Source organism: Hyperoodon ampullatus (genome assembly GCF_949752795.1).
Source record: "Hyperoodon ampullatus genome assembly, chromosome: X".
Classification (NCBI taxonomy): Eukaryota; Metazoa; Chordata; class Mammalia; order Artiodactyla; family Ziphiidae; genus Hyperoodon; species Hyperoodon ampullatus.
Genome location: NC_136913.1, coordinates 7,450,231 through 7,477,843, shown reverse-complemented (window position 1 = coordinate 7,477,843; position 27,613 = coordinate 7,450,231). Strand labels below are relative to the sequence as shown.

The following is a 27,613-nucleotide window of genomic DNA, read 5'->3' as shown; positions in this document are numbered from 1 at the left end:
GAACTGATCCCATGGATTTGCTGAGCCCCCTCATAAAACCAAATACAACCTAGCCAACTGTCAATTCACTTGGTGAAATGAATAACAAGCTTCTATTGCCTCTGAATCTACTGATTGGGTTAGAAGCCCTGATTCTAACAGCACCTAGCTCCGTGAATTCTTGCTCAGCACTGCATTCCCAGTGCCTGGACAGTGCTGAGAATACAGCAGACACAAAACAGGTATTTGCCAAGTGCACACATGCGTCAATCAACCAACAAGTGGATGAACGAGTGGGGAGGTCTACTGAACGTTGGTGTCCTTGGCTCTGCCCGTCATGTAGAACAGGGCGTATCTCACAAAGGAGGCATTAGGAAGGAAAGCCCTGAGCTATCCACGGCCAAACAAGAATCAAAGGCAACAGCTGGGGTCAGAGCCGGAGACCTGAGCACTGCTCCTTGGTACTCCAAGAGTAGCAGCTGTGGCTCTCTCCAGAAGGGCTCTCTGTGAGGCCACTTTGGAGCTCTATTATAAAGACCTATCTTAAAGCCTTGACTGAACTTTGGGGGTGGAGGTACGACGCACAGCCAAAAGCTGGTGAATGGAAGAATCAGCAAGAAAGCTCTCCTCATCTCTCTACTGGGGGAACCATCTACTTCCACATCTGTCACCAAAATGCCTGCAACAAACTCCAGCATGTAAGTTCACAGAGGGCAGAGCCTGGCTGCTGTCATCCCTGTCCTCCCAGCTCCCAGGACAGCACCAGCACGCGGTGGATGCTATACGAAATATTTCCTGTACGAAAGGGTAAACCAAGCCCTCACCCAGGGCATGATCCAGTGCTATGAGAGTATAGGCTCCCAGACCCCAGGGACTCATGGGGACCTGTGTTAGAAAAGAAGCCCCCCCCCCAAAAAAAAGATAGCCCAACATTACATGTGTAAAAGGCCTAAAGATAAGAAAAGCACTAAATATTAACCAGAGCCTTCTACGGTGTTGAAAATGTGGGCACCTTTTTAATTTTCCCTTTTGCATCTGATTTCCCCAACATTCTGAGTATTACTTTTACATTAAAAAAATGTAATAAACTTCATTTTTGTTGTAAAGATCATTTTTGTTACGTCTAAATTTTTGTTAGCCCCTAGACTTTTTAAAATTGTTGTCAGTATTCGGGGTCTGCTGTTCTATTCTACCACAACTACTATCAGTGGCTGCAGCTCCTGAAAAATGATGTACCTTTTACGAGCGCCTGTTAAGGTCATTCAACGTGACAGTCCACTTGCCAGCAGCAGTACGATCATAATGCCAGGTGCAGGGAGGGTAATGAGGAAAGTGTTGATAAAGTGAATTCCACAAACTATGATAGGCCAAGAAATTTTAAAAGACTGGAAATAATCACGTATCCAGTAAGTGATTACAATGGCTTTAGAGCAATGGTTCTCAACTGGGAGTAATTCTGCCTCCACCCTCAGGGGACATCTGGCAATATCCAGAGACATTTTGGGGTCTCATAACTGGGGGGATGGGGTTGCTACTGGCCTCTAGTGGGTAGAGACCAGGGATGATCCTACAATGCACAGGACAGCCCCTCTCAACAAAGTATGATCCAGCCCCAGTGTTAATGGCGTTAAGGTTGAGAAACTCTAATCATGTTTTTAGGGAGGTAATACGCCATCATCCTGTTCGTTAAAAATGCTTCCATAGGGACTTCCCTGGTGGCGCAGTGGTTAAGAATCCGCCTGCCAATGCAGGGGACAAGGGTTCAAGCCCTGGTCCGGGAAGATCCCACATGCCGCAGAGCAACTGAGCCCGTGCGCCACAACAACTAAGCCTGAGCTCTAGAGCCTGTGAGCCACAACTACTGATCCCACGTGCCACAACTACTGAGCCTGCGTGCCTAGAGCCCATGCTCCACAACAAGAGAAGCCACCGCAATGAGAAGCCAGCGCACCGCAACGAAGGGTAGCCCCCACTCATCGCAACCAGAGAAAGCCCGTGCGCAGCAACGAAGACCCAACACAGCCAAAAATAAATTAATTAATTAAAAAAAAAAGAAAAAAAAATGCTTCCATAGATAAACAACACGGTCCTACTGTATAGCACAGGGAACTATATTCAATATCCTGTGATAAACCATAATGGAAGAGAATATAAAAAAGAATGAATATATCTATATGCATAACTGAATCACTTTGCTGTACAGCAGAAATGAACACAACAATGGAAATCCACTCTACTTCGGTAAAAAAAATAAAAATAAAAAAAATCTTTTTTAATTTTAAAAAAGCTTAGGCAGATGCCAGACATCAAAGGTTAAAAAAATGCTTCCATAAAACAGACGTAATTGACAAGAAAGGTTAAAATGGAAAATTAGAAGCAACTATAGTGGTGGTCAGTACAAAGGTGATGTGGTAAAAAAGTAAAAACTATTTAGAGGAAAAAGCAGATGATTTTCTGACAAGTTATAGTTTATAAGGCATGGAGAAGTCCCTCTGCATGTATTTTTTCATCCCCAGCAGAAAGAAGCACATGACACCACTGTTCTCCACGGCCTATCCCAATCATTAACAAACAGCTCTCCCAGGAAGAAACCTCTTTATCCCTAAAGAACCCGTCCAACAGATCTGACACGCATCTTGTTGTTCAGTTCTGGACACAGATCCCTTTCTGCAAGTGGGCCTCTTCCACATGCTGGAGAATCATCAGCAAATCATCCACCAGGCAAAAAAAATGAGCATTCCCTTAACTCTGGCCCGTGACTCTAAGTTTCCATCCCTTTAATCATCTCTGTGGCTTCCCACTGAGTCCCCTCTGGATCCAGCCTCACTTAACCGTGGAATTCAAGGCTACAAGAGCCCGAGCCTGCTGAGCATGAAAGCGCCTCGTGCCTGCAGAGAGCACCAAGAGGTAAAGTCCCATCTACCAGGAACCTGACCAAGGGCCACATATGGCCCTACGTGTGAGTACGTGACGGTGAAAGGGCCACGTTTCCGAGGTGCTGCGACTAATGGCTCTCAAAGACAAAGACAACAGCTATGGTTCGGCATTCCAGAGACAGACTGAAAATAAGACATTTTCAGCTTCACGGGAGCAGCTGATACCTTTTTAAACATGACACGTGAGAAAACAATCTTCGCCTCATTTTCTACTCTTTTCTTATCTTGGATCTATGTAAAATCTCTGCTCCTGAGTCCCCTGAAAGGGAAACTAGCACGGGATCGTTACTAGCTAAATGCTTATGTCCTATTTCTATATTCGCAAAAGGGCGTCTAAGTCTGCAAATACAGGTAATGAATTTCTCCACCGCAGTACAGGACTTTTCTAGATCCACGGAGCAGGAAAACAGCTTTTGTCACTGCTCACAGCCAAACACTCCTTGCTTTCCCGCAAACCATGTAAGTGGCAGCTTCCACACTCTTATCGGTGTCATGGAAAGCATAAAGGTATTATTTACACCGCGTGCTGCCTCTTCAGACATTCCAAACATAGCTGCTAGGAGGGCACTGGGTTGGCAAGCTTACATTTCTTCTCTAACCGGCTGATGACAATTACTGCTTCCCACTTGATTACAGTAATGGGTTTCAGCAAAATTAGTAAGCTCTCTCCTAGCAGGTGTGCCTGGAGCTACACAATAGGTAATGGATTCCGTGACATTTATTACTAGAGTGTTTAAATTTCAACCTTTGCTTAAAAGATGTTAAGGATTGAATAAATGTTTAAAGCCTGCTGATTACATTAATGTAAAACAAACCCAACCGTACTATACAGCTTTTTAAAAAAAAAATCTCATTATTTATAAGGCAATGGTCATGCCCAAAGGCACCTACCTGTTAAGCGACAGGATGTATAATAAAGAGAAGCACCATGGAGCACTTAAAGCACAAATGTACTTTCGTGTCTAAAATATAAAATCAACTGTTGCTTTGGGGGAGGTAAATATGTTTGAGCAACAAGCTAAAATGAGAGGCTCTATAGCTTATTTAAACTTATTTTTATAAAGCCTTTAATGAAGATACTTTAAAAACATTTTACAAGCTATTTAACATAGCGAAGAGGTTTTAGAAATTCAAAGGGAGAGCCTAAGAAATAGTTAGCAAAGGGCAGGGATAAGCTAAGGTGTGTTCCCAGTGGGGCATTCGACCATCATACCTGAAAAAGTCCCCCTGGCAAACTTCACAAGTGTCGTGGAAGTACAGCCATCAAGGGCACACGAGCCATGTCATGGGCCCCGGCGTACCGTGAGACGCAGGGGTGCTGAGCCGGAGGGCATTAGCGTTGACCACGCGCCGTGGCTGCGCTCTGCGGCTCCCTGCCCCCGCTGCATCAGGAGGTCCGGAGGGACCACCCTGGGGGAGCCCGCTAAGGCCTGCCGCCCCTCCCTCCTGGGCCTCCGAAGACTCACACCCGGGCCTCTGTCTGTGGAATCCTCCTACCTCCCGCTCCCCTTCCAAGGCGCTCACCCCTGGGCCAACAGGAGCCCCGGGCTTCTCTGAGCCGCCCGTGTCGGGAACATCCAGCTGGGCATCATCCCCTCTCTGCTCTCCCAACTAGGCAGCCTGCCCCTCGGCCCTGCTGATCCAGTTAGCGCACGAGGAGGAAAAGCATCCCACGGAACTCACTGGACCCACGTGGGCCTCGAACTGATGGCACCGGACATCGTCGCGAAGTGAATGGCTTGAGCAGCGCCAAGGGGGGCGTCTGAGGCCAAGGGCCCAGCATCTGAGTCGGTCAGCCTGCCTGGAAGTCTGTCTCTGCGAGTAGCTGACCCGGCCAGCCCACAATTTCCTGCTGAGCTTCGCCCAGTAAGTCCCTAAAAGGCGGAGCGCGTCTGTCCTAGCGGGAGGGACCCAGGGGGCTGCTTGCAAACGTGGTGGTCGGTGTCCAGCCAAGAATGCCTCCGACAAGACACTGTCCCTCACGGTGTGACTTGAGGGCAGCAGCAGCAGCAGCACTGAGAGGGAGCTCGGGAGAAATGCAGTCTCGGGTCCCACCCCAGACCTACTGCAGTCTGGCCAGACGCCCAGGTGAACCGAATAAGCATTAACGTGTGAGAGACCCTGGGCTGAAGCCCTCTGACCCTCGTCCACTCTCTCGAACCTCTTTGAGAATGTCTGGGCACAGAGGTGCCATTCGTCTCTGTGAAACGGGAGCCTCCCTGCTTTACTCACTTATGGCAAGAATCAGCTCCCTCCTCTGGGCGAACCCGATGAGGCGCTCCGAGTCCCTGGAGACGACCACGGGGAAGCCGTTGTAGTCGGTCTCCTTGATGAGCGTCTCCACGTCCTCGACGGTCATGCTGCCCTGGGTGAGCACGGACAGCGGCGGCTCCCCCCGCCGCGGCCGCATGACGTCGGTGGCCAGCGTGCGGTGGGTGAACTCGTCCTTCACGTCCAGGAACGGGTACCCATTTAAGTGGATGTGGGCCTCGTAGATGCCTTCCTTCCCAAAGGCGTCAGCCACCCACTTGCTGGTCACGGCTGCCGCCATCAGGGGCACGATGTACTCGAGGCCACCCGTCAATTCAAACATGATGACCACCAACGACACCGTCATCCTGGTAACTCCACCTGCAGCCAAAGGGAGGAATGAAATTGCAGGACTCGACGCCACACCCGCAAGAGGACATGAACTGTGGAAACCGAGAAGCCGGCTCTAACCTCCCGGCACCTGTTCTACTGAGACAGTCCAACACGGCGCCCAGGCTCGGACCTCTGAGACAGAGGCCAGGCTCGGTAAACACAGCCTAGCATCAGGAGCCGTAAGTCACATCTCCCTGACGGGCTCTTCTCCCATGAAGGACAGCGAGTTGTCTATTCACCCAGGACCACACGCGTTGCTTTTTGGTGAGTGGAGCCTACTTGGGCTTTGCAGGTTTCTGACTCAGCAAGCTTCACTCTCTACCAGAACCCCTCGAGCTGGAAAATTGTAGAGACTATCCGCTATTGTAGATGGTACAGCTGCAAGATGGTGGAGACCCCATCAGCCTGGGTCCCTGGATGACTGAGCAGAGAAAAGCCCTGTGCTACTCACATTTTACACACACACACACACACACACACACACACACACACACACACACACGGTACCTAGGCAGGCGGCAGCTCCCACCATGGCGTACAGCCCTGGGGTGACGCAGTCTGCTCCGGGCCTGCACCAATTCCTGAAGATGATCCAGTCGTGGTGATGGTAAGCCAGTTGCTCCACGCCAATTCCCACCATCCTGCCTGCCATGGCCCCCACAGCCATGCTGGGGATGAAGAGACCAGACGGGATCTGCGGGCAGCGCAGGGGAAAGAAGCATGAGGGAAGGGGGCCCCATTCCCGCCGCCCCGCCGCCGGGAAACTCAGGCCCCCCTCAACAAGCTTGCACTTTGCTTCGGTCTTCAAAGGAGGGGCAACGCTTCAAAACATGGGTCACCTGGGAAACCATGGGACCAGTGATTTCACCTGCTTGGTCCTAGCTACTGTGACTTGGAGAAAATGCAATTTACACTTTCATTTCCTCGCCTTCAAAAGCTGGCCTAGTTTGCCTGCTGTGGATTAAAGAATGATAAGCCCCACTGCAAATGACATTCAAACTGCACATCTGTCACTTGAGATACTCACCACTTTCTCTCTCCCCTCACGTGTCATTCAGATTAGCTTTTAAAATTAAATGTCAAGCCACAGCATGAAAATGGAAAAGCAAGGCCTTCAACTGTTCACAGGTCAAAGAAAGAAGCTAAACGCATCAGTGTAGTTGCCCTGCATCTTCCAAAAACCCTGGCACGGGCTGACTGCCCTCTTGTATGTACAGTGGCCAAACACCTGTCAGAGAGAGATGGAGGCAGGTCCGTCTTCCTAACGAAGTCCATTTTCCCAAAAGCATTCTGAATATTTTCAAGCCAGGCTAGATGCAGCAAAGAAACAGACCATGGAAACTGAAAGGCCTTGGTAAGAGCGTTATTTTATACTTTGCTGTGTGAAAAACATGTTCATTTCTCTAGTGATCAGACATGTGCTACAGAACAGACTTGACTCTCTTCGTGGAGACTGCATGTGACCACCGAGCCCGACCGGGAGCTGCATTTATGTCACCCCTACCCCACCCCCGCCCCCCGGCTGTCATCAATCTGAGGATGCAAGTGGATCTTTACCCAAGTTCAAGTTAAGTCTGGATCCTCGGGTGTGATTTCCAGAGTGTGAGACATTCCTGAGGAAATCGTTCCTTTCTGAGCACCCCTTATCGCCCCCATCATTTAATCCCCTGTAACTTCAAAGCAGACTTCTCCCAGCAGGCACCAGAAGAAAATAAATCCTTTTGCATCAGAGACAGTCACCTATTTAATAACGTTCATCCTTCCTAGTTCTTAAGGCAAAAATTCAGGTTTGTGTTTGACCACTGCACCCAAGTACACAGCTTCTTAGACTTTTTTAAAATATTTATTTATTTAGGCTGTGTCGGGGCTTAGTTGCGGTACGTGGGATCTTTCGTTGCTGCGCGCAGGCTTCTCTCTAGTTGTGGCATGGGGGCTCCAGATCACGTGGGCTCTGTAGTCTGTGGCAGGGGGGCTTAGTTGCCCCTCGGCACGTGGGATCTTAGTTACCACTAGGGATTGAACCCGCGTCGCCTGCATTGGAAGGCGGATTCTCAACCACCGGACCACCAGGGAAGTCCCTAGACTTTTTTTTTTTTAATTCGTAAGAATACCACAAAAAGCAACAGTCATGGAATACAAGGGGGTTCTGGAGGGTTCCCAGTATTCTGCTCCTGGTCCTGGGTGCTGGTCACACAAGTGTGTATGTTTTGTGAGAGTTCACCAAGCTGTACATGTCTCCATATGAATGATATACTCCAAGCCTTAGCTTCTTCACTTGTAAAATGGGGTTCTAAATGTCTATTCCGTAGGCTTGCTGTTTATCAAAAGCGTTGTTTCTTGTTGATTAAAAGAATGTCAAGTGCCCTGCTCATGAGAACGCTCAGTAAAGGTCACCTCCCCTTTCCCCCTCGTCACAATCTTATTCTGGGGACTAGGGTGCTATCCCCAGAACGACAGAGGTTGCCTCCCTCCCCTGACACCTTCCCTCTCCCCTTCACTTACCTTCATGCCAAAGGTAAATATGGTAATGACGATTTTGAAGATCAGCGCCAGGGCCAGCTGCCACATGGCCGTGTAAACCCCGACCCCGGCCGGGCGGTCGGGGATGTCGTCCACGGGCCGCGTCATGTTGGGATCATTGATGTAGTCACAGAGCTGGGAGGACTCGAGGGCCCCGCAGTCATTGAAGAGCTCGGATATGAGCTCGCTCGTGCTGCGGCGCGTGTAGGGGTTGGGGTAGGCGACGATGGCAGTGATGGCGGTCACCGCGATGACCTCCAGCACCGGGTACTTCCCCAGCTTGGTGGTTTTGCGCCTCCTGCACCAGGCGATGTTGCAGCGGATGAAGAGGGTTCCCCACAAGCCCCCGAAGACCCCGAGCAGGATGAAGGGGAAGAGCTCGGCCATGTACCAGGGCGTGTGATACTCCACGTAGAAGAGGACGAGGCGGCTGTTCCCAAAGGGATTGATGGATCGCAGCGTGAAGGCTGCCACCAGGGCCGCAAAAAAGGACCGCCACAAGGTCTTTAAGGGAAAGTAGTAGCTGACCTGCAACCAACGAACAGGTGGAAAATCAGAGACTGGCAGAACAAAGAGCCTCCCAGAGCCCCAGCCCCTGACCAGCAGCCACCTGCTGGCATAGGCCACAAAATCACACTCAAGACCAAAGATGGGCGGTACTCACTTCCTCAGCCTAGGTGTGAGGATGGCCCAAATGCACTAACGAAGATATTTAAAGGACTCTATGTCTAAAATTGGAACGGATACTAGTCAAGGTGTGTTTGAGCTATTTTTGAGGAGAAATGAGAATACTTCATCATGATTCTGTTTATAGCACAGAGACCCTCCTAAAAGAAAAGAAACCTCTGATTTGATTCTCCAGACAACAGATCATGGGTTGAAACCCCTGGCTCAGCAAATGTATCTGGAGGGCACATGAGTTAAGAATGGTTTGTACATTTTTAAATGGCTGGGGGAAGAGAGAATTATCTTGTGACATGTGAAATATTCAAAAGGACAAGACTTAGTGACAAGTGGTAATGATATAAAATTCAAACTTCAGCATCCATAGGGAAGGTCTTGTTGGAAGGCAGCCACGCTGCGCACGTGCGTGTTGTCTGCGGCGCCCTCCACACTACAAGGGCAGAGCCCACTGGTTGCGACCGAGCCCTGAGACCCGCAAAGCCTAAAATATTTGCTACCTGGCCCTTTACAGACAACGTGGGCCAACTGCTGGACTAGATCCATTTGGGTTGCAAAACACAAAAATGCTTCATTATGTTGTTTATGAAAAAGAGAGAGGAGACTGCAAATCTCCCCCCAGAGATCACACTGGCAATTTTTCAACAGGACTTGGAAACACGGATTTCATGGCGAACACTGCGGCTCCTAAATGAGCTGCAGGAATCTCTCAACCCTCCTTCGCGTCTAGTCCTCAGAGGGCTACAGAGGGAAGCCTCCTGCCGCCCCGACACCCGCTGCGTTCCTCGGCGCTCAGAACCACGGGGCCCTCCAGAGCCCAAGCTCACCTCTTCCAGACTGAAAAGCACACCCCCGATCGGAGCACCAAAGGCGACAGAGACCCCAGCAGCGGCCGCGGCTGACAGCACCTGCGAAGCAAAGAGCTCGCCGTCAGCCCGAGGCCTTGGCGGCAGATCAGCGGGTACTGGTGAGCCTGGCGAGGGTGGGGGGGCGCTCCGTCCTGCACCTGCTCACCTCGCGCCTCTTGCCCTCGTTCTTGCTGTACTTGGAGAAGAGGCTGCTGAAGAAGTTGCCGCAGCAGCAGGCCACGTGCACCAGCGGCCCTTCCTTGCCAAGGCTCAGGCCCGAGGACACCACCAGCACCAGGGTGACAGTCTTGATCAGCAGGGTCCACTTGCCCAAGTAGCCCCTGATGATGAAGCCGCTCAAGATGGTCTTTATCTGAAACACAGGATGGAGAACGATGGGGAGTGAGCCGCCTCAGCGCCACGGCTAGGAAAGTAACCGCTCCCTCCTCTGAGAAGCATCTTTCAAACGGAGATGCGCTAAATCATACGGAAGAGAGGCTGCTTTAGTTGTCAATTCCGCTATACTTTTACATTGAGAATTTATATTAACGCCTAATTTTATATATTAATGGAACCCTGAAACAATTTCAATGCATAGTAAATCTTAATAATTCCAAGAGTAATGAGAGATCATAACGAGGACTGAATAAGTAATTATCAGAGTCTCATTTTATTTATGGCATTTTATCTTGCACATTTTACCCTCTGTTGTGTTGAAAAGATACGTGTATCTATTGATTTTAACGGTTAATTTTTCACTACTGAAAGATGGCCAAGATAAAGGGACATCTGGCTGGCTATGTGACAAAGCAAATACAACAAAATATCAATTGAACTTCAGATCAGGGTCGGCAAACTATGGCCCATGGGCCAAATCCAGCCCACGACCTGTTGTGTATGACACACGAGCTAAGAGTGGTTTTAATGTTTTTAAATGTAACATGTAAACAAGGCTACTAGCCTTTTAGTGAGAACAGTTCCTCAATTTTGCCTCTTGACCCACAAAGCCCAAAATATTGACTCTCTCTGCCCTTTATCGGAAAAGTCTGCTAACCCCTGATGCAGGCCAGGGGTATATGGGTGTTTACTGTCCAATTCTTTCGACTTTCCTGTATGTTTGAAAATATTCTTAATACAATATTGGAAAAAGAAGATGCTCAACATTCTAATAAAGATGCTCAACCTCTGGGGGATGTAAGGGTATCCGAATCCATGGCAACCCCTCCCCTTCCGTTGAATCTTGCCCTCTTGTATTGAAAAGCACTTTGACTACAGGTAGAGCTGCCTCGTGCTCCACTTTCAGACCTGCGACGTTTTGTAAATGCCAAATAATGGCTTTCTCCCTAAAGGTGCACGTGAATTTGCATAACGCTTTTAGAATTCAACGGGGTGCCAATCTCAGTGATTAACTTCATCTACTGGAGTCCTCTTCCCCCAAAACAGCGTTCTTCTGGATACGGAAGCATCACCAATGGGTAAGAAACATTTTACCTTCAACCTCTCCCGCCGACTGGCTGAAATGGAGTGAATGTTTACTTCCCAGCTAGCAATTTACAAGCCTGTAATCAGAGATTTATTAGACACTGAGTGAGTCAGCTAATGAAATTCATGGTCAGTATCCGTTTTCCCATTGTATAATACATAATGGGACAGTCTCAGCTCCTGTCACCATCAGGATGTTTTCATAACGTCAAAGAGCCTCCTAGTGGGCGCCAAAATCAGTTTCTCAAATAGCTATTACAGTCCTTCTCCAGCAGCGCTCTGTGGCATCACCTGGAGAATTAGGCACCAGGGAGGACCCCGAGATCTGATGTAACTGGTCTGAGGTGTATCCTGGACATAGGAGGTTTACAGCCTCCCCAGGTGATTCTAAAATGCAGTCCAGGTAGAGAAGCACTGTTCTCGTCCTGAGAAGAGCAATACAGGTATTCCTAATTACTCAATATTTAAGGGCGGTCCTGAAACACTCTTTGGCATCATGTCACCTGTGATGATTTGGAGAGGGTCGTGAAGTGAACTAGTCCTAGCAATTTTACAGGGCTGTGACTGGACCATTTCCATCTCAGGAATTCTCGATAGAGATCTGTTTCTTAATTCAAGGAGAAAGACCAACAGGGAGCGAGCGTGTGGGCATCCATTCGAAAGAACTCACTAAGATCCTTCCTAGAGGACACGAGTGAGGGCTTCCAGCTCTACAATCAGATGGTATTTCTTGAACTAGCCTTTAACTATAAACGCAGACAAACTAGCGGTGGTTACACTGGTCTTTAACTAGTGCTAGCGGGCCTATTTGAGCCTGTGCTCTGGGGATCTCAGATCCCTTTATTTAAGGGACGTGTTAGTATGCCTGCCACAATCCTGCCCTTTCGTGTTGCCTGGAATAAAATTATCTGTAATTTTTTGTCAGCTAGTTAATGTGGATTTGGACCCCAGGGTACAGTTGAAGAGCGTAATACCATTTAGAAAATTACAAGCATCTAAATTAGCTGAGCCTTTGCCAGCCATGACATGTGCTGAATTGAACAATGTAAGAGGTATTTTGTAATTCTCTAAAATGACTTTATAAAATTGTCATGATCAAATTAGGGACTAAAGAAGGCAAATTCATTCCCAGTAGATGCCAAAATCCAATCACTTGCTTTAATTTGGATCAACAGAGACTGAATCAAGCAGGGCTTTAAGGCGATGTATTGCAGTACATTTGTGACTTGATGGCGGTAACTTTAAAACCTCTCTGGCAAACAAATATTTGTGAGAGAGTTCACATTGTATAGAACTGAAACATCAACTCAAAGCAAGTTCTAGGAGGACATGATTTCTTTTTTTTCTTTAATTAATTTATTTATTTGGCTGCATTGGGTCTTCGTTGCTGCACGTGGGCTTTCTCTAGCTGCGGCGAGAGGGGCTACTCTTTGTTGCAGTGCGCGGGCTCCTCATTGCAGTGGCTTCTCTTGTTGCGGAGCACGGGCTCTAGGCTCATGGGCTTCAGTAGTTGTGGCATGCAGGCTCAGTAGTTGTGGCTCGCGGGCTCTAGAGCACAGGCTCAGTAGTTCTGGCGTGCGGGCTCAGTAGTTGTGGCACGCTGGCTCAGTAGTTGTGGCTCATGGGCTCTAGAGCACAGGCTCACTAGTTGTGGCGCACGGGCTTAGTTGTTCTGCAGCATGTGGGATCTTCCCGGACCAGGGCTCGAACCCGTGTCCCCTGCATTGGCAGGTAGATTCTTAACCACTGCACCACCAGGGAAGTCCCTAGGAGGACATGATTTCTTATACGGTCCACAGTGGTTTTATGAATGAAGCAGACAGTAGTAGAGTCATCCTTGCCCAGTTTGCTCTAAGTTCTGAAGCCCAAGAACTAGTGTGCACTTTTAAATGTGCTTTGTAGAGCTAATACAAGAGCATTTATTACACAGAAAAAAAATGGTCTCTAAATTTGTATTTTTTTAAATGTTTCAAAGGAATTTTTGACACTGGCTGGGACCTGGGACCCTTTGCTGCAGTGCTGCAATGCTTGCACCTGGACAAACATCTAGCAACAAAATACAAAGAAACTATAAGGGACTAAAAGTAACTGCATGCATGCCCATTTGGGGCAAATTCTGGACAACAAGATACAAAGAGACCAAAAAGCCCCACTGCCACTTCTGAAGAGCCTGGAGCAAAACCAGGGCACTGCACATGCCCCCTGCACTCAACACCACCAAAGGGGTGGGCAGACCCCCTAAGCCTCCCCTCCGGCCGGACCCCTGGACACACCCCTCCCCTCACCGCATATCAGGAACCAGCTCGCCCTGCCCCCCAGCAAGTAGGCCAGCAAGGGCACCTGCTACTTGTTCTCCCTCCCCGCCCTGCTGCAGCTTGGGCCCCAATAAAGCCTTGCCTGACTTTCTTGCCTGGCCTCTGATCAATTTCTATTGATTAAGGAGGTCAAGAACCCTGGTCAGTAGCATTGTCATCCGAAGTAATCTAAATATTTCAAAAGCAAACATTATAAAGGATGAGTGATTTTTAAACTGTGCAGAAGTGCACTGCGTTCAAAGTTTGTTCTGACACTGCACACCAGGAACAGATTACGGGCAGATCACCTCCTACATGGGAAGGGTATTTTCTAAACATCTCATTCAGTGTCTTTCCTGAAGTGAAGAACAGCCCTGTATCTCAAACTGAGTAGAGCTGTTTGCATGGTCCGTTGGTGTTTTTTTTTTTTTTTTTGCGGTACGCGGGCCTCTCACCGTTGTGGCCTCTCCCGTTGCGGAGCACAGGCTCCGGACGCGCAGGCTCAGCGGCCATGGCTCACGGGCCCAGCCGCTCCGCGGCATGTGGGATCCTCCCGGACTGGGGCACGAACCCGCGTTCCCCGCATCGGCAGGCGGACTCCCAACCACTGCGCCACCAGGGAAGCCCCGGTCCGTTGGGTTTTAACTGGAAGGACATTCTTTATATCCAGGAACTACTTATTTGCACTTACTTTTCACTCTGCGCCTCTCCTCCAAGAACTGGGGTAGGTATTGCACCCTTAGGTTAGGAATTTCAAGCTCTACTATAATAACAGGCAAAATTTTCTACTACTGAGTCATAATAGCCAAAGCTTAATTATAAAATCTCCATTGTGCTCCTGCTACTTGAAAAGATTATTGTGAACTCTTTTATAAATGGAGACATGAAGCTGTTACATATTCTATATGGCTGAAAACATGTTCATGTACCCACTACTGTGTACCTACTACCAAGTTTAGGACAGAAGAGCAGGTACCTTTGAAAGCCCTGTGTTTGCTTCCTCAGTGGAACCTTCCTCTTCCCCGCCTCCAATCATTCCCTTGCCTTTCTTTATAGCTTTAGCACATATGTGTATCACTAAACAGTATGCTTGTTTCATTTTGGCTGTTCTAGGATAGATTCATACTTTATTTAGATATTCTTCTGCAACTTACTTTTGTCACGTGATACCGTTTTTTGAGTTTTATCCACATCGGTGTGTTCCTTGCGCTTTGTCACACGGGAAACAATGCTCAACTCAGTAGTTTATTCCTTCTGAGTTCAGCTGTCACAAATAAAGATGCCCGCTTTGGATGGAGACCAGGTCCAGCCAGCCCCTCCCAGATAGAGTTCCCTGTCTGTCTACGAGCTGAGCCACGCATCTCTGGTTCTTGGAAGGGGAAGATGGGATTGCCCCCCACATCTTTTATGGCTGCTTTAAATTTCCCACCAGTTCCCCCACTGGCCATCTCCTTATTTTGATAGGCGGCTTGAGTCCAAAAGCGCCTGCTGTTGGGCATTGCGATCAGAAACCGAGATGCCAACAGTAATCTGTTCTTTTTAGTGTCCCGGGTGCCTTCGGTCTTCGATATCCAATAAAACGCAGTCAGTTCTGCCTGAACACTTGTTTGGAAAAGCCACGTTTGTTCCAGTGTGATTCATGCGTCAGGGCAGAACTTGAGCATAATGCCAATTTCGCATCTGTTTCTGCACAATTTCATCTGGGAGAAACACAAGGCGGAAAACTGCAGCTGCGAATCGAGCCGTGCAGGGATACACAAAATGCACACAGGCACACGTCTCAGACGACTCCCAGCTCACGCATGCACTAGGGGAGTATTCATACATTTCTTAACCATTTAACGTGTGTCTAACTCTGCTACTGCCTTTATGAGGTTCCCATCTTTTTTATGTGTCACCAGTGAAGTTTCTGAGTGCTGTGCCCCTAGCCCCATCTTCCCCACAAGCTCTGTGGTTTTGATGATGCAGTCTTGTGATTTTTAGGAATGCGTATGGTGCCTTAGAGCAGCACTGGCTGTACCGAGGAAACAGGATGGTATTGCAGCTTATTTTTCAGGCTCCTGCAGCAACATGTTCATATAAACCATCCACAGTTCAGCCCTTCGCATGAACTGCCCAGACCAGCGGCGGTGTTAGCGACACCGCCGAAGAGTGTGGGTGCACTGCCATGACCACTCACATCTTTATCAACTCGGCATCTCCGCCGTCTCCGGGCGCTGCTGAAGCACCAACTTGAAGGAGAATGGAACAGCACTGATTAGAATGATCATCTAAGAGTTTTTTAAATGATTTCTGGCTAAGAGTTTTACTGTCTGGGCTTTTCGGGAATTTGCTCAAGTATCATTATTCTAATCCAGCAGATCTCCTTGGTTTGAAGTTTGGTCTTGGGCATTCCTCCTGATTGATGAGGTCACTCACTTCCCTCATATTCTGGTTACAAGAAAGTGCTGAAAAATATTTATAAGAACTCTAAACTCACAAGGGTGCATTCACAGCGCATGTACTGAACGTGGAATTCATTTTTTAAAGATTGCTATTACCCTGTCACCAGAAGAGCAAAACGTGGCGAGGGAGTTTACTCATCAGTAAGCTTTCTGAGCAGGAAACCTCCACTGTTGTCCTCTTTCACGTTCTATCATAGACGCACTTATGAGTTACGAGAGTGCCACGTTTGTGTGTGTGGTTAATGGACTCTGACTCCACAGGCTTTAAGAGTTATGCCTGGTTTGTAAAGACAAGAATTTAAGCATCTGAGAAGCAACCGAGCATAAGGCCAGACAGCTGGATTCGACTCCCAGCTCACCGGCTTAGTGACCTTGGGCAAGTTACTTAACCTCTCTGTGCTTCAGTTTCCCCAACCATCAAATGCAGAACAGTATCTACTTCATAGGCTCCCTGTGAGGACTAAATGAGTGAACAGATGTCCAATGCTTGGAACCGTGCTTAGCACAGAAGTGCCACGTAAGCATTTGCTATTCTTATTATTGGCACAAAGGAAATTCATTCAGCCCCCACTCACCTCGGGTATACCAGAGCCACAGGCGTATGGCGCAAATACTCGTACCAGGGAGACGGCCAAAAACGCAAACAGCAATGCCCACAGGATGTACATTAGGTAATTCAGAATGTAAGCGCTGGCACCCTAAACAAGACACAGAACAAGAAAGAACACGTGAGCCACCGCAGAGCCGAGCGACGCGCCTGCCCCTCGGCCAGGCAGCTTCTCTCCGGGTCCTGTGTCAGCGAACAGGCAGGGTTGGCTTTATCAGCTGCTGCTATTGCTACAGTCGGTTCACACACACAGCGCCGGCTGCTCCTCCGGGAGCTGTGTACACACACCTTCTACCAGGTGAGGTCTCAGCAGTCATAGAAACTGTGAATGAGGCTTGGTTTTAATCACTCCGGGCCCTCAAGTTAATGAAAGGTGTAACAGAAAATTCTGCCTTCGAGCCCCGGGAAGGTTTGTTTGGTCTCGTGTATAGTGGATCAGCCTCTTTGCTTTCATGAAGGCCACATCCATGCTGCAGCACACAGCTGCCCTGCCAATGAGGAAGTGTGGGAACTGCATTTTAGAATACTGCTACCCAGATGTGGTCCCTGGACCAGCAGCATCAGTATCACCTGGGTGTGGGCTGGAAATGCAGTCTCAGGTCCCGCCCCAATATTTCAAATTGTCTGATGTGTGCGGAACACTTTCTGAACCAAACACGCAGTCTGGGGTCTTTGAGGCTGAGGACCTGGTCTGTGGGCAGAGACCACAATTCTCCAGGCCTCAGCTCCTTGCCACCATCTGGATGCCTCACGTGATGGAGAGGGAAAGTGAGGGCACCTACAAGCCAGGCTGTGGGCACGGCTACACGTGTGCCTGTAAAATGCAAAAACGCGCTCCAGGAGACGGCTCTAGCCTTAACAATCACAGATATTCACACCCTATGTGGTGAGAAATCAGACGGAGGAATACATTTCACCTAGTGAAAAATGGACTTTTTTGAGACTAAAAATAACGTCTCACCCTTGCTAACAGTAATTCTTTGAATCCAAGTATAAATCTTAGAAATGGTTCAAAAGCTAGACAGCCATATTTCCCCCCAAAGTAGGAGAGAAGAAATCAAACATGGCGCCCAGCCAATTCTGCCTGCCCACCTCCATCAACTCAAGTAGAGAATTTATTTTTGGAAGTAATGGAGAGCACTGAGAACATGTGAGATTTCAAGATCCCGGTCTACTTCTGAGATCTGAAGGAATTAATTTTCAACTCCACTGAGAAAGAGGTTTAGCAAATGGCAAAGTGCATTCCAAATGTCTTCAGCTGCATTAAGTCAATCGGGCAAGAGAGTGGGAGAGGGAGGAGGAGAATAAAGGGATTACATCTATCTTCCAAGAACACTTCTGTCTTGAATGGTCATCACATTACCCCTAATATGAATCTTGGCAACCTAACTCCCCCTCACTTGGGCTTCCAATCTGTCGATGACCCATAGGCATTGTGGTAACCACTGAATTCGGTTAGAAATTAACCCTTTTCCCCAACTAAGATTTGTATGTGGATCTGAAGCTTGGAGTGCCATGAAGGCAAGCACCTGGTGTGTGCTTCACTGCTACATCCCCTGGGCCTGGGATATTCCCATCACAGAAGGCCCACAAACATCCTCTGTAACGTGTTCCTAAGATGCATTGGAAGATGAAAACTTAATCCACAATGAGACAGCACTTCACACCTGTAAGGAGGGCTATAATCCAAACCAGATAACAACTGGGGTCGGTGAGGATGTGGGGAAACTGGAACCCACATATACTGCTGCTGGAGTCTCAAGTGGTGCAGCCACTCTGGAAGAGAGTCTGGCAGCTCCTCAAAAGGTTAAATATAGAGGTTCCATGTGACCCAGCAATTCCTCTCCTAGGTATCTACCCAAAAGAAATGGAAACATTTGTCCACACAAAAACCTGTAGACAAACGTTCAAAGCAAAATCATTCCTAACAGCACAAAAGTGGAAGCAACCCATGTTCCTCAGCTGATGAGCAGGGAAATGAAATGTGCTCTATCCAGACAATGGAATGCTATTTGGCCATGAAAAGGAGTAAAGTACCAATCTATGCTATGACACAAACAAACTTGGAAGACATTACGCTAAGTGAATGAAGCCAGACACAAAAGTCCACGGATTGTATGATTCCACTTACATGAAATGTCCAGAACAGGGAAATCTGCAGAGACAAGAAAGTGGATTCGTGGTTGCCTAGGGCTGGCGGGCTTGGGGGGAAATGGGGAGTGACTGCCGATGGGTACAAGGATTCTTTGGGGGCGATGAAAATGTTCTAGACATTCACAGAAAGATAGACAAGATGAAAAGGCAGAGGGCTATGTACCAGATGAAGGAACAAATAAAAACCCCAGAAAAACAACTAAATGAAGTGGAGATAGGCAACCTTCCGGAAAAAGAATTCAGAATAATGATAGTGAAGATGATCCAGGACCTCGGAAAAAGAATGGAGGCAAAGATCGAGAAGATGCAAGAAATGTTTAACAAAGACCTAGAAGAATTAAAGAACAAATGAACAGAGATGAACAATACAATAACTGAAATGAAAAATACACTAGAAGGAATCAATAGCAGAATAACTGAGGCAGAAGAACAGATAAGTGACCTGGAAGACAGAATGGTGGAATTCACTATTGCAGAACAGAATAAAGAAAAAAGAATGAAAAGAAATGAAGACAGCCTAAGAGACCTCTGGGACAACATTAAACGCAACAACATTAGCATTATAGAGGTCCTAGAAGGAGAAGAGAGAGAGAAAGGACCAGAGAAACTATTTGAAGAGATTATAGTTGAAACTTCCCTAACATGGGAAAGGAAATAGCCACCCAAGTCCAGGAAGCACAGAGAGTCCCATACAGGATAAACCCAAGGAGAAACACGCCGAGACACATAGTAACCAAACTGGCAAAAATTAAAGACAAAGAAAAATTATTGAAAGCAGCAAGGGAAAAACAAAAAAAAACATACAAGGGAACTCTCATAAGGTTAACAGCTGATTTCTCAGCAGAAACTCTACAAGCCAGAAGGGAGTGGCATGATATACTTAAAGTGATGAAAGGGAAGAACCTACAACCAAGATTACTCTACCTGGCAAGGATCTCATTCAGATTCAATGGAGAAATCAAAAGCTTTACAGACAAGCAAAAGCTAAGAGAATTCAGCACCACCAAACCAGCTTTACAGCAAATGCTAAAGGAACTTCTCTAAGTGGGAAACACAACAGAAGAAAAGGACCTACAAAAACAAACCACAAACAATTTAAGAAAAAGGTAACAGGAACATACATATCGATAATTACCTTAAACGTGAATGGATTAAATGCTCCAACCAAAAGACACAGGCTTGCTGAATGGATACAAAAACGAGACCCATCTACATGCTGTCTACAAGAGACCCACTTCAGACCTAGCGACACATACAGACTGAAAGTGAGGGGATGGAAAAAGATATTCCATGCCAATGGCAATCAAAAGAAAGCTGGAGTAGGAATACTCATATCAGATAAAATAGACTTTAAAGAATGTTACAAGAGACAAGGAAGGACACTACATAATGATCAAGGGATCAATCCAAGAAGAACATATAACAATTATAAATATATATGCACCCAACACAAGAGCACCTCAATACATAAGGCAACTGCTAACAGCTATAAAAGAGGAAATCGACAGTAACACAATAATATTGGGGGACTTTAACACCTCACTTACACCAATGGACAGATCATCCAAAATGAAAATAAATAAGGAAACAGAAGCTTTAAATGACACAATAGACCAGATAGATTTAATTGATATTTATAGGACAATCCATCCAAAAACAGCAGATTACACTTTCTTCTCAAGTGTGCACGGAACATTCTTCAGGATAGATCACATCTTGGGTCACAAATCAAGCCTCAGTAAATTTAAGAAAACTGAAATCATATCAAGCATCTTTTCTGACCACAAGGCTATGAGATTAGAAATGAATCACAGGGAAAAAAACGTAAAAAACACTAACACATGGAGGCTAAACAAGACGTTACTAAATAAGCAAGAGATCACTGAAGAAATCAAAGAGGAAATAAAAAAATACCTAGAGACAAATGACAATGAAAACACGACGATCCAAAATCTATGGGATGCAGCAAAAGCAGTTCTAAGAGGGAAGCTTATAGCTATACAAGCCTACCTCAAGAAACAAGAAAAATCTCAAATAAACAATCTAACCTTAAACCTAAAGGAACTAGAGAAAGAAGAACAAACAAAACCCAAAGTTAGCAGAAGGAAGGAAATCATAAAGATCAGAGCAGAAATAAATGAAATAGAAACAAAGAAAACAATAGCAAAGATCAATAACACTAAAAGCTGGTTCTTTGAGAAGATAAACAAAATTGATAAACCATTAGCCAGACACATCAAGAAAAAGAGGGAGAGGACTCAAATCAATAAATTTAGAAATGAAAAAGGAGAAGTTATAACAGACACCACAGAAATACAAAGCATCCTAAGAGACTACTACAAGCAACTCTATGCCAAAAAAATGGAAAACCTGAAAGAAATAGACAAATTCTTCGAAAGGTATAACCTTCCAAGACTGAACCAGGAAGAAATAGAAAATATGAACATACCAATCACAAGTAATGACATTGAAACTGTGATTAAAAATCTTCCAACAAACAAAAGTCCAGGACCAGATGGCTTCACAGGTGAATTCTGTCAAACACTTAGAGAAGAGCTAACATCCATCCTTCTCAAACTCTTCCAAAAAATTGCAGAGGAAGGAACACTCCCAGACTCATTCTATGAGGCTACCATCACGCTGATACCAAAAGCAGACAAAGATACTACAAAAAAAAGAAAATTAGAGGCCAATATCACTGATGAATATAGATGCAAAAATCCTCAACAAAATACTAGCAAACAGAATCCAACAACACATTAAAAGGATCATACACCATGATCAAGTGGGAGTTATCCCAAGGATGCAGGGATTCTTCAACATATGCAAATCAATCAATGTGGTACACCATATTAACAAATTGAAGAATAAAACCCATATGATCATCTCAAGAGATGCAGAAAAAGCTTTTGACAAAATTCAACGCCCATTTATGATAAAACTCTCCAGAAAGTGGGCATAGAGGGAAACTACCTCAATATAATAAAGGCCATATACGACAAACCCACAGCAAACATCATTCTCAATGGTGAAAAACTGAAAGCATTTCCTCTAAGATCAGGAACAAGACAAGGATGTCCACTCTCACCACTATTATTCAACATAGTTTTGGAAGTCCTAGCCATGGCAATCAGAGAAGAAAAAGAAATAAAAGGAATACAAATTGGAAAAGAAGAAGTAAAACGGTCACTGTTTGCAGATGACATGATACTATACAGAGAGAATACTAAAAATGCCACCAGAAAACTACTAGAGCTAGTCAATGAATTTTGTAAAGTTGCAGGATACAAAATTCATGCACAGAAATCTCTTGCATTCCTATACACTAATGATGAAAAATCTGAAAGAGAAATTAAGGAAACACTCCCATTTACCACTGCAACAAAAAGAATAAAATACCTAGGAATAAACCTACCTAGGGAGACAAAAGACCTGTATGCAGAAAACTATAAGACACTGACGAAAGAAATTAAAGATGATACCAAGAGATGGAGAGATATACTATGTTCTTGGATTGGAAGAATCAATACTGTGAACATGACTATACTACCCAAAGCAATCTACAGATTCAATGCAATCCCTATCAAATTACCAATGGCATTTTTTAAGGAACTAGAACAAATCATCTTAAAATTTGTATGGAGACACAAAAGACCCCAAATAGCCAAAGCAGTCTTGAGGGAAAAAAACGGAGCTGGAGGAATCAGACTCCCTGACTTCAGACTATATTACAAAGCTACAGTAATCAAGACAATGTGGTACTGGCACAAAAACAGAAACATAGATCAGTGGAACAAGATAGAAAGTCCAGAGATAAACCCACCTATGGTCAACTAATCTATGACAAAGGAGACAAAGATATACAATGGAGAAAAGGCAGTCTCTTCAATAAGTGGTGCTGGAAAAACTGGACAGCTACATGTAAAAGAATGAAATTAGAACACTCCCTAACACCATACACAAAAATAAACTCAAAATGGATTCGAGACCTAAATGTAAGACCGGACACTATAAAACTCTTAGAGGAAAACATAGGAAGAACACTCTTTGACATAAATCACAGCAAGATCTTTTTTGATCCACCTCCTAGAGTAATGGAAATAAAAACAAAAATAAACAAATGGGACCTAATGAAACTTAAAAGCTTTTGCACAGCAAAGGAGACCATAAACAAGACGAAAAGACAACCCTCAGAATGGGAGAAAATATTTGCAAACGAATCAACGGACAAAGGATTAATCTCCAAAATATATAAACAGCTCATGCAGCTCAATATTAAAGAAACAAACAACCCAATCCAAAAATGGGCAGACGACCTAAATAGACATTTCTCCAAAGAAGACATACAGATGGCCAAGAGGCACATGAAAAGCTGCTCAACATCACTAATTATTAGAGAAATGCAAATCAAAACTACAATGAGGTATCACCCCACACCAGTTAGACTGGGCATCATCAGAAAATCTACAAACAACAAATGCTGGAGAGGGTTTGGAGAAAAGGGAACCCTCTTGCACTGTTGGTGGGAATGTAAACTGATACAGCCAGTATGGAGAACAGTATGGAGGTTCCTTAAAAATCTAAAAATAGAATTACCATATGATCCAGCAATCCCACTACTGGGCATATACCCAGAGAAAACCATAATTCAAAAAGACACATGCACCCCAATGTTCATTGTAGCACTATTTACAACAGCCAGGTCATGGAAGCTACCTAACTGCTCATTGACAGACAAATGGATAAAGAAGTAGTGGTACATATATACAATGGAATATTACTCAGCCATAAAAAGGAACGAAATTGAGTCATTTGTTGAGACGTGGATGGATCTAGAGACTGTCATTCAGAGTGAAGTAAGTCAGAAAGAGAAAAACAAATATCATATATTAACGCATGTATGTGGAACCTAGAACAATGGTACAGATGAACCGGTTTGCAGGGCAGAAGTTGAGACACAGATGTAGAGAACAAACGTATGGACACGAGGCGGGAAAACCGCGGTGGGGTGGGGATGGTGGTGTGCTGAATTGGGCGATTGGGATTGACACGTATACACTGATGTCTATAAAACTGATAACTAATAAGAACCTGTTGTATATATAAAAAAAAAACTAATACTAAACTTTCTTTGGGTTATTTATATGGAAATATGTTAATATAAATGTTTCAGACATTACATGAAATTCCTAAAAATCTTATATGTTCTGGTATAATGTTATAAGTCATAATTCTAGTTATTACTTTAAAATGTATATCTCAGAAATAACTAAGTTTCCTTGTCAATTGCATTATTATGAACTTTCATCAAATCTTTAACCGTGGTCATTTTTAAGTCTTTTGTCATTTACAGACAGTTCTGGGTGTACTCTGATGCTTTTGCAAAAATGTTCCTATAAAAGGGTTTCATCTTCAAGGAATTCATGGAAAAGACTCTGACAAGTACAGGTTTCTGGTAACTGACTATACTGCTGAACTGAATGAATAAGCATTTTCAGAACTCTAATGGAAAACTGATGAATTCATAAAACTGCTAACAAAAGATCAAGATGAAAAAAATTAATCACATGGCACTGAGTGAACTGATGAGGATGATTATATAATTTTTGTGACTTTCTGTTTGAATGAAAAAATAATGTTAAAAAAAAAAAGTTCTAAAATTAGATCGGGGGCTTCCCTGGTGGCGCAGTGGTTGCGAGTCCGCCTGCCGATGCAGGGGACACGGGTTCGTGCCCCGGTCCGGGAAGATTCCACATGCCGCAGAGCGGCTGGGCCCGTGAGCCATGGCCGCTGAGCCTGCGCGTCCGGAGCCTGTGCTCCGCGATGGGAGAGGCCACAACAGTGAGAGGCCCGCATACCGAAAAAAAAAAAAAAAATTAGATCGGGGTGATGGTGGCACAACTCTGTGAATATCCTAAAAGCCATCGCACTGTACCCGTTAATGGGTACGCCCCATGGAATATGGATTATGTCTCACTAAAGCTGTTATTAAAAAATAGCAACATCTTTTCTTCTCAAACAGAAGGGATAAATATCAACCCTATTTCTTCAGCATGATCAAGAGATCACTCTCAGTAAGAAAAATAAAGCCAAACAAAAGGCTTTAAAGAAAATACATAGATTGTGCACATGAAATAGTGGGAAAGGATTTTCCAAGTGAAGTTTGAACCCTAGAGCTAGAAAAAGCCAAGTGGCAAGTGGCACTCGTAGTAGCCACGACGACGGTCAGGACAGATACTGCAAGGTGAGAGCTCGGACGTCCCCCCACACCAGCCACGGAGCTCCCAGCCAGGACCTGCCCCTGCACCCACCTCCGACTGTTTCACCAGCAGCTCCGACCACTTCTGCCACAGGGGACACTTGTCCCTGTCCTCAAACGTGGTCTCATTGGAAGTCCAGCAGCACTGCTCGTGGCTGTACCAGAAGGCAGACAGGCAGATGCCCTCCTTCAGGTCTGTCATCCAGTCGACGGCGAGATCGATGACCCCAGCCAGGGTGCCTGGAAGAAGCAGCGAGAACCACTCAGAGGGACGGCCGGCGTGGGCCAGGGCAGCACGTGCGCCCGGAGGGCCAGGCGGAGATGCCCGTGCCCCAGGCTGCCATGCACCCAGGAAGCCTCTTTCTTCAGTCTTGAGGTCACCTGAGCGAGTGGCAGGGCACCAGGTGTGGCAAAGGTGGTGCCCAGCCCAGTGAGACACAAAGGCCAACGATACGCTGTCCTCGGGGGGCTTCGATCGGGCGGGAGAGAGAGACCCGCAGCGCTGAGCCCACCGCAAGCTCCTGGGGCCGAGCGGCTTTCAGAACCCAGCCCTTCCGAATCTTAGAAACAGGGTACCTACACTCTATAAATCATGTAACCCCCCTCAGCAGCTTCTGGGGCAGGATGCTGGGATCACACACATGAATATCCTCCAGGAAACCTGGCAATTCAGACAAAATGGAGGCAAAACGATTTATAATAGCGTCGTCATTGAAGTAAAGTTTTGCCACCAAATGGAATCCAGCTTGAAAAATCTCACTTGTTAGAACTTTCTGGATTTAAAAAAAATTATGGATAAAGGACTGAGGAGCTATATAAGTAAATAACTACTTTAAAGGCCGATAGACGTGGGATAAAATCGAGCGTGCAGTGGGTCAGAGAAGGCCATTTTAGGTCTCTTTCTAGAATAACCCATTCCAGTTTTTTACGAAGGCAGGGAATACTTTTGCGCTACCAAACTTTTCACACGTTTACTGGATCCTTATTACAACATCAATTCCCCAAAGGCAGCCATACGCCAGCCTCAGGCGACCTGGCCTTGCCACTCTCCTGGTTCCATCAGCAGTCGCCCACTATTCTAGCCAGAACACCCGAATACTCAGCAGTGCGCAGGCTCTGACCGCCGTTCCACGTTTCTCTCCAGGCTCCTCTCTCTCCACCACGAATCCCACGCCCTGCCCACACAGTGTTCCTTGGCACACCAGGCTCTCCTCTCTGCACCGCCTTAGATAGCACTGTCCTCCCCCAACCTGGCAAGCACCTATTTATCTTCTAGATGCTGGCATTTATATCACCTCCTTCAGGAAGCCTTCCCTGATTTCCTAAGTTTGGGCTAAGTATACTTACCAGGCATTCCCCATCACCATACCTATCACATCCTGATATGATCAGCATATATATATATATATGTATACACACACACACACCCCACACACATGCAAACACACAAACTCCAACTAGTCTATAAGGGTGGGGGGAGTCTCTTGTCTGGTTTGTGTGCCACGGTGGGGATTAAGCCAGGTGTCTAGACCCTGTGTCCCCTTTAAGTGGGGAAGGACCACTGTATTCACCTCAGGTACATAGCTGGAACTATATATCCATGTTGAATGAATGAGAACAACAAACAAATGAAAATCAGAAAACTCAGGTCCATCCATTCACTCAAGGGCTATTTATTGAGCACCTACTTACTACGTGCCACGTACTGTTCCACACCCTGGGGTACAGCAGTGAACAAAGCAAACTCAGGTCCCTGCCTTCATGGAATCTCACCTTGTGCGAGAAGACACCAGACTGAATAAGTAAGTAAATGAGGGGCTCCAACAGAAGGTGGTAGGTGCTAGAGAGGAGAATACAGCACGTTCCAATGGCAGCCATTTCCTACAATGGTGCAGGAGAACAGTAGGACAGGTCCTCAAAAAGTTAAACAAGGAGTTACCACCCGACCAAACACTTCCATTCCTAGGCATCTGCCCACGAGAAATGAAAACATATACCCAACACAAGACATGTACACAAATGTTCACAACAGCATATTCACAAAAGCCAAACAGTGGAAACAGCCCATATGCCCATCAATTGCTGAATGGAGAAACAAAATGTGCTCCACCTACAACGGCAACAGAAAGGAATGAAGCACTGACACATGCGACAGCATGGATGAACCTTGGAAACGTTATGCTGTAAAAGAAGCCAGTCACAAAAGACCATATATTGTATGATTCCATTTTATGAAATGTCCAGAATAGGCAAAGCTACAGAGACAGCAAGTAGATTAGCGGTTGCCCAGGACTGAGCGGAGGCTAGGGGCACTGGGGCTGATAGCTAAAGGGGAGGGAGGTTCTTTGGGAGCTGATGAAAATGTTCTAAAATTGGCCTTGGTGATGGTTGCAAAACTCTGTGAATACACTAAAAACCACCAAGTTGTACGCTTTAACTAGGTGAACTGTATGGTATGTGAGTTATATCTCAATAAAGCTGTTACATACATACACACGTACATACATATAGTGGGCGAAGGCGACGAGGCTCAGAGAGGGAGACGTACTTTTAGGAAAGGTGGTCAGAGAACACCTCCAGCAGAAGATGACATTTGAACAAAAACTGCCTTGTGTGGAACAACAGCGACACTCAGTGGTGGCTCCTGGTTAACGCCCTGCAGAGGAGCCGCAGCTTGGGCCTCTCCATCTTGGGCGTCGGAATATAATGTCTGGACTGCCACTAAGGAGGTGACAGGCCAGACAGTGGGACCCCTGGGGCTCGCCA

The 27,613-nt window shown here is 46.1% G+C and overlaps 1 protein-coding gene across 1 annotated transcript in view; it reads right to left on the bottom strand.

Moving 5' to 3' along the window:
• Positions 1–27,613, bottom strand: part of CLCN4 (chloride voltage-gated channel 4) — a 58,967-nt gene that overhangs the window by 8,975 nt on the left and 22,379 nt on the right. Inside the window, exons 4-10 of the mRNA XM_079728167.1 lie at positions 24,900–25,087; positions 16,403–16,525; positions 9,774–9,980; positions 9,587–9,667; positions 8,061–8,606; positions 6,066–6,252; positions 5,148–5,546 (exon numbers count right to left, since the gene is read on the bottom strand). Coding sequence (XP_079584293.1) covers positions 5,148–5,546; positions 6,066–6,252; positions 8,061–8,606; positions 9,587–9,667; positions 9,774–9,980; positions 16,403–16,525; positions 24,900–25,087 — 1,731 coding nt within the window. The remainder of the gene's footprint in view (positions 1–5,147; positions 5,547–6,065; positions 6,253–8,060; positions 8,607–9,586; positions 9,668–9,773; positions 9,981–16,402; positions 16,526–24,899; positions 25,088–27,613) is intronic.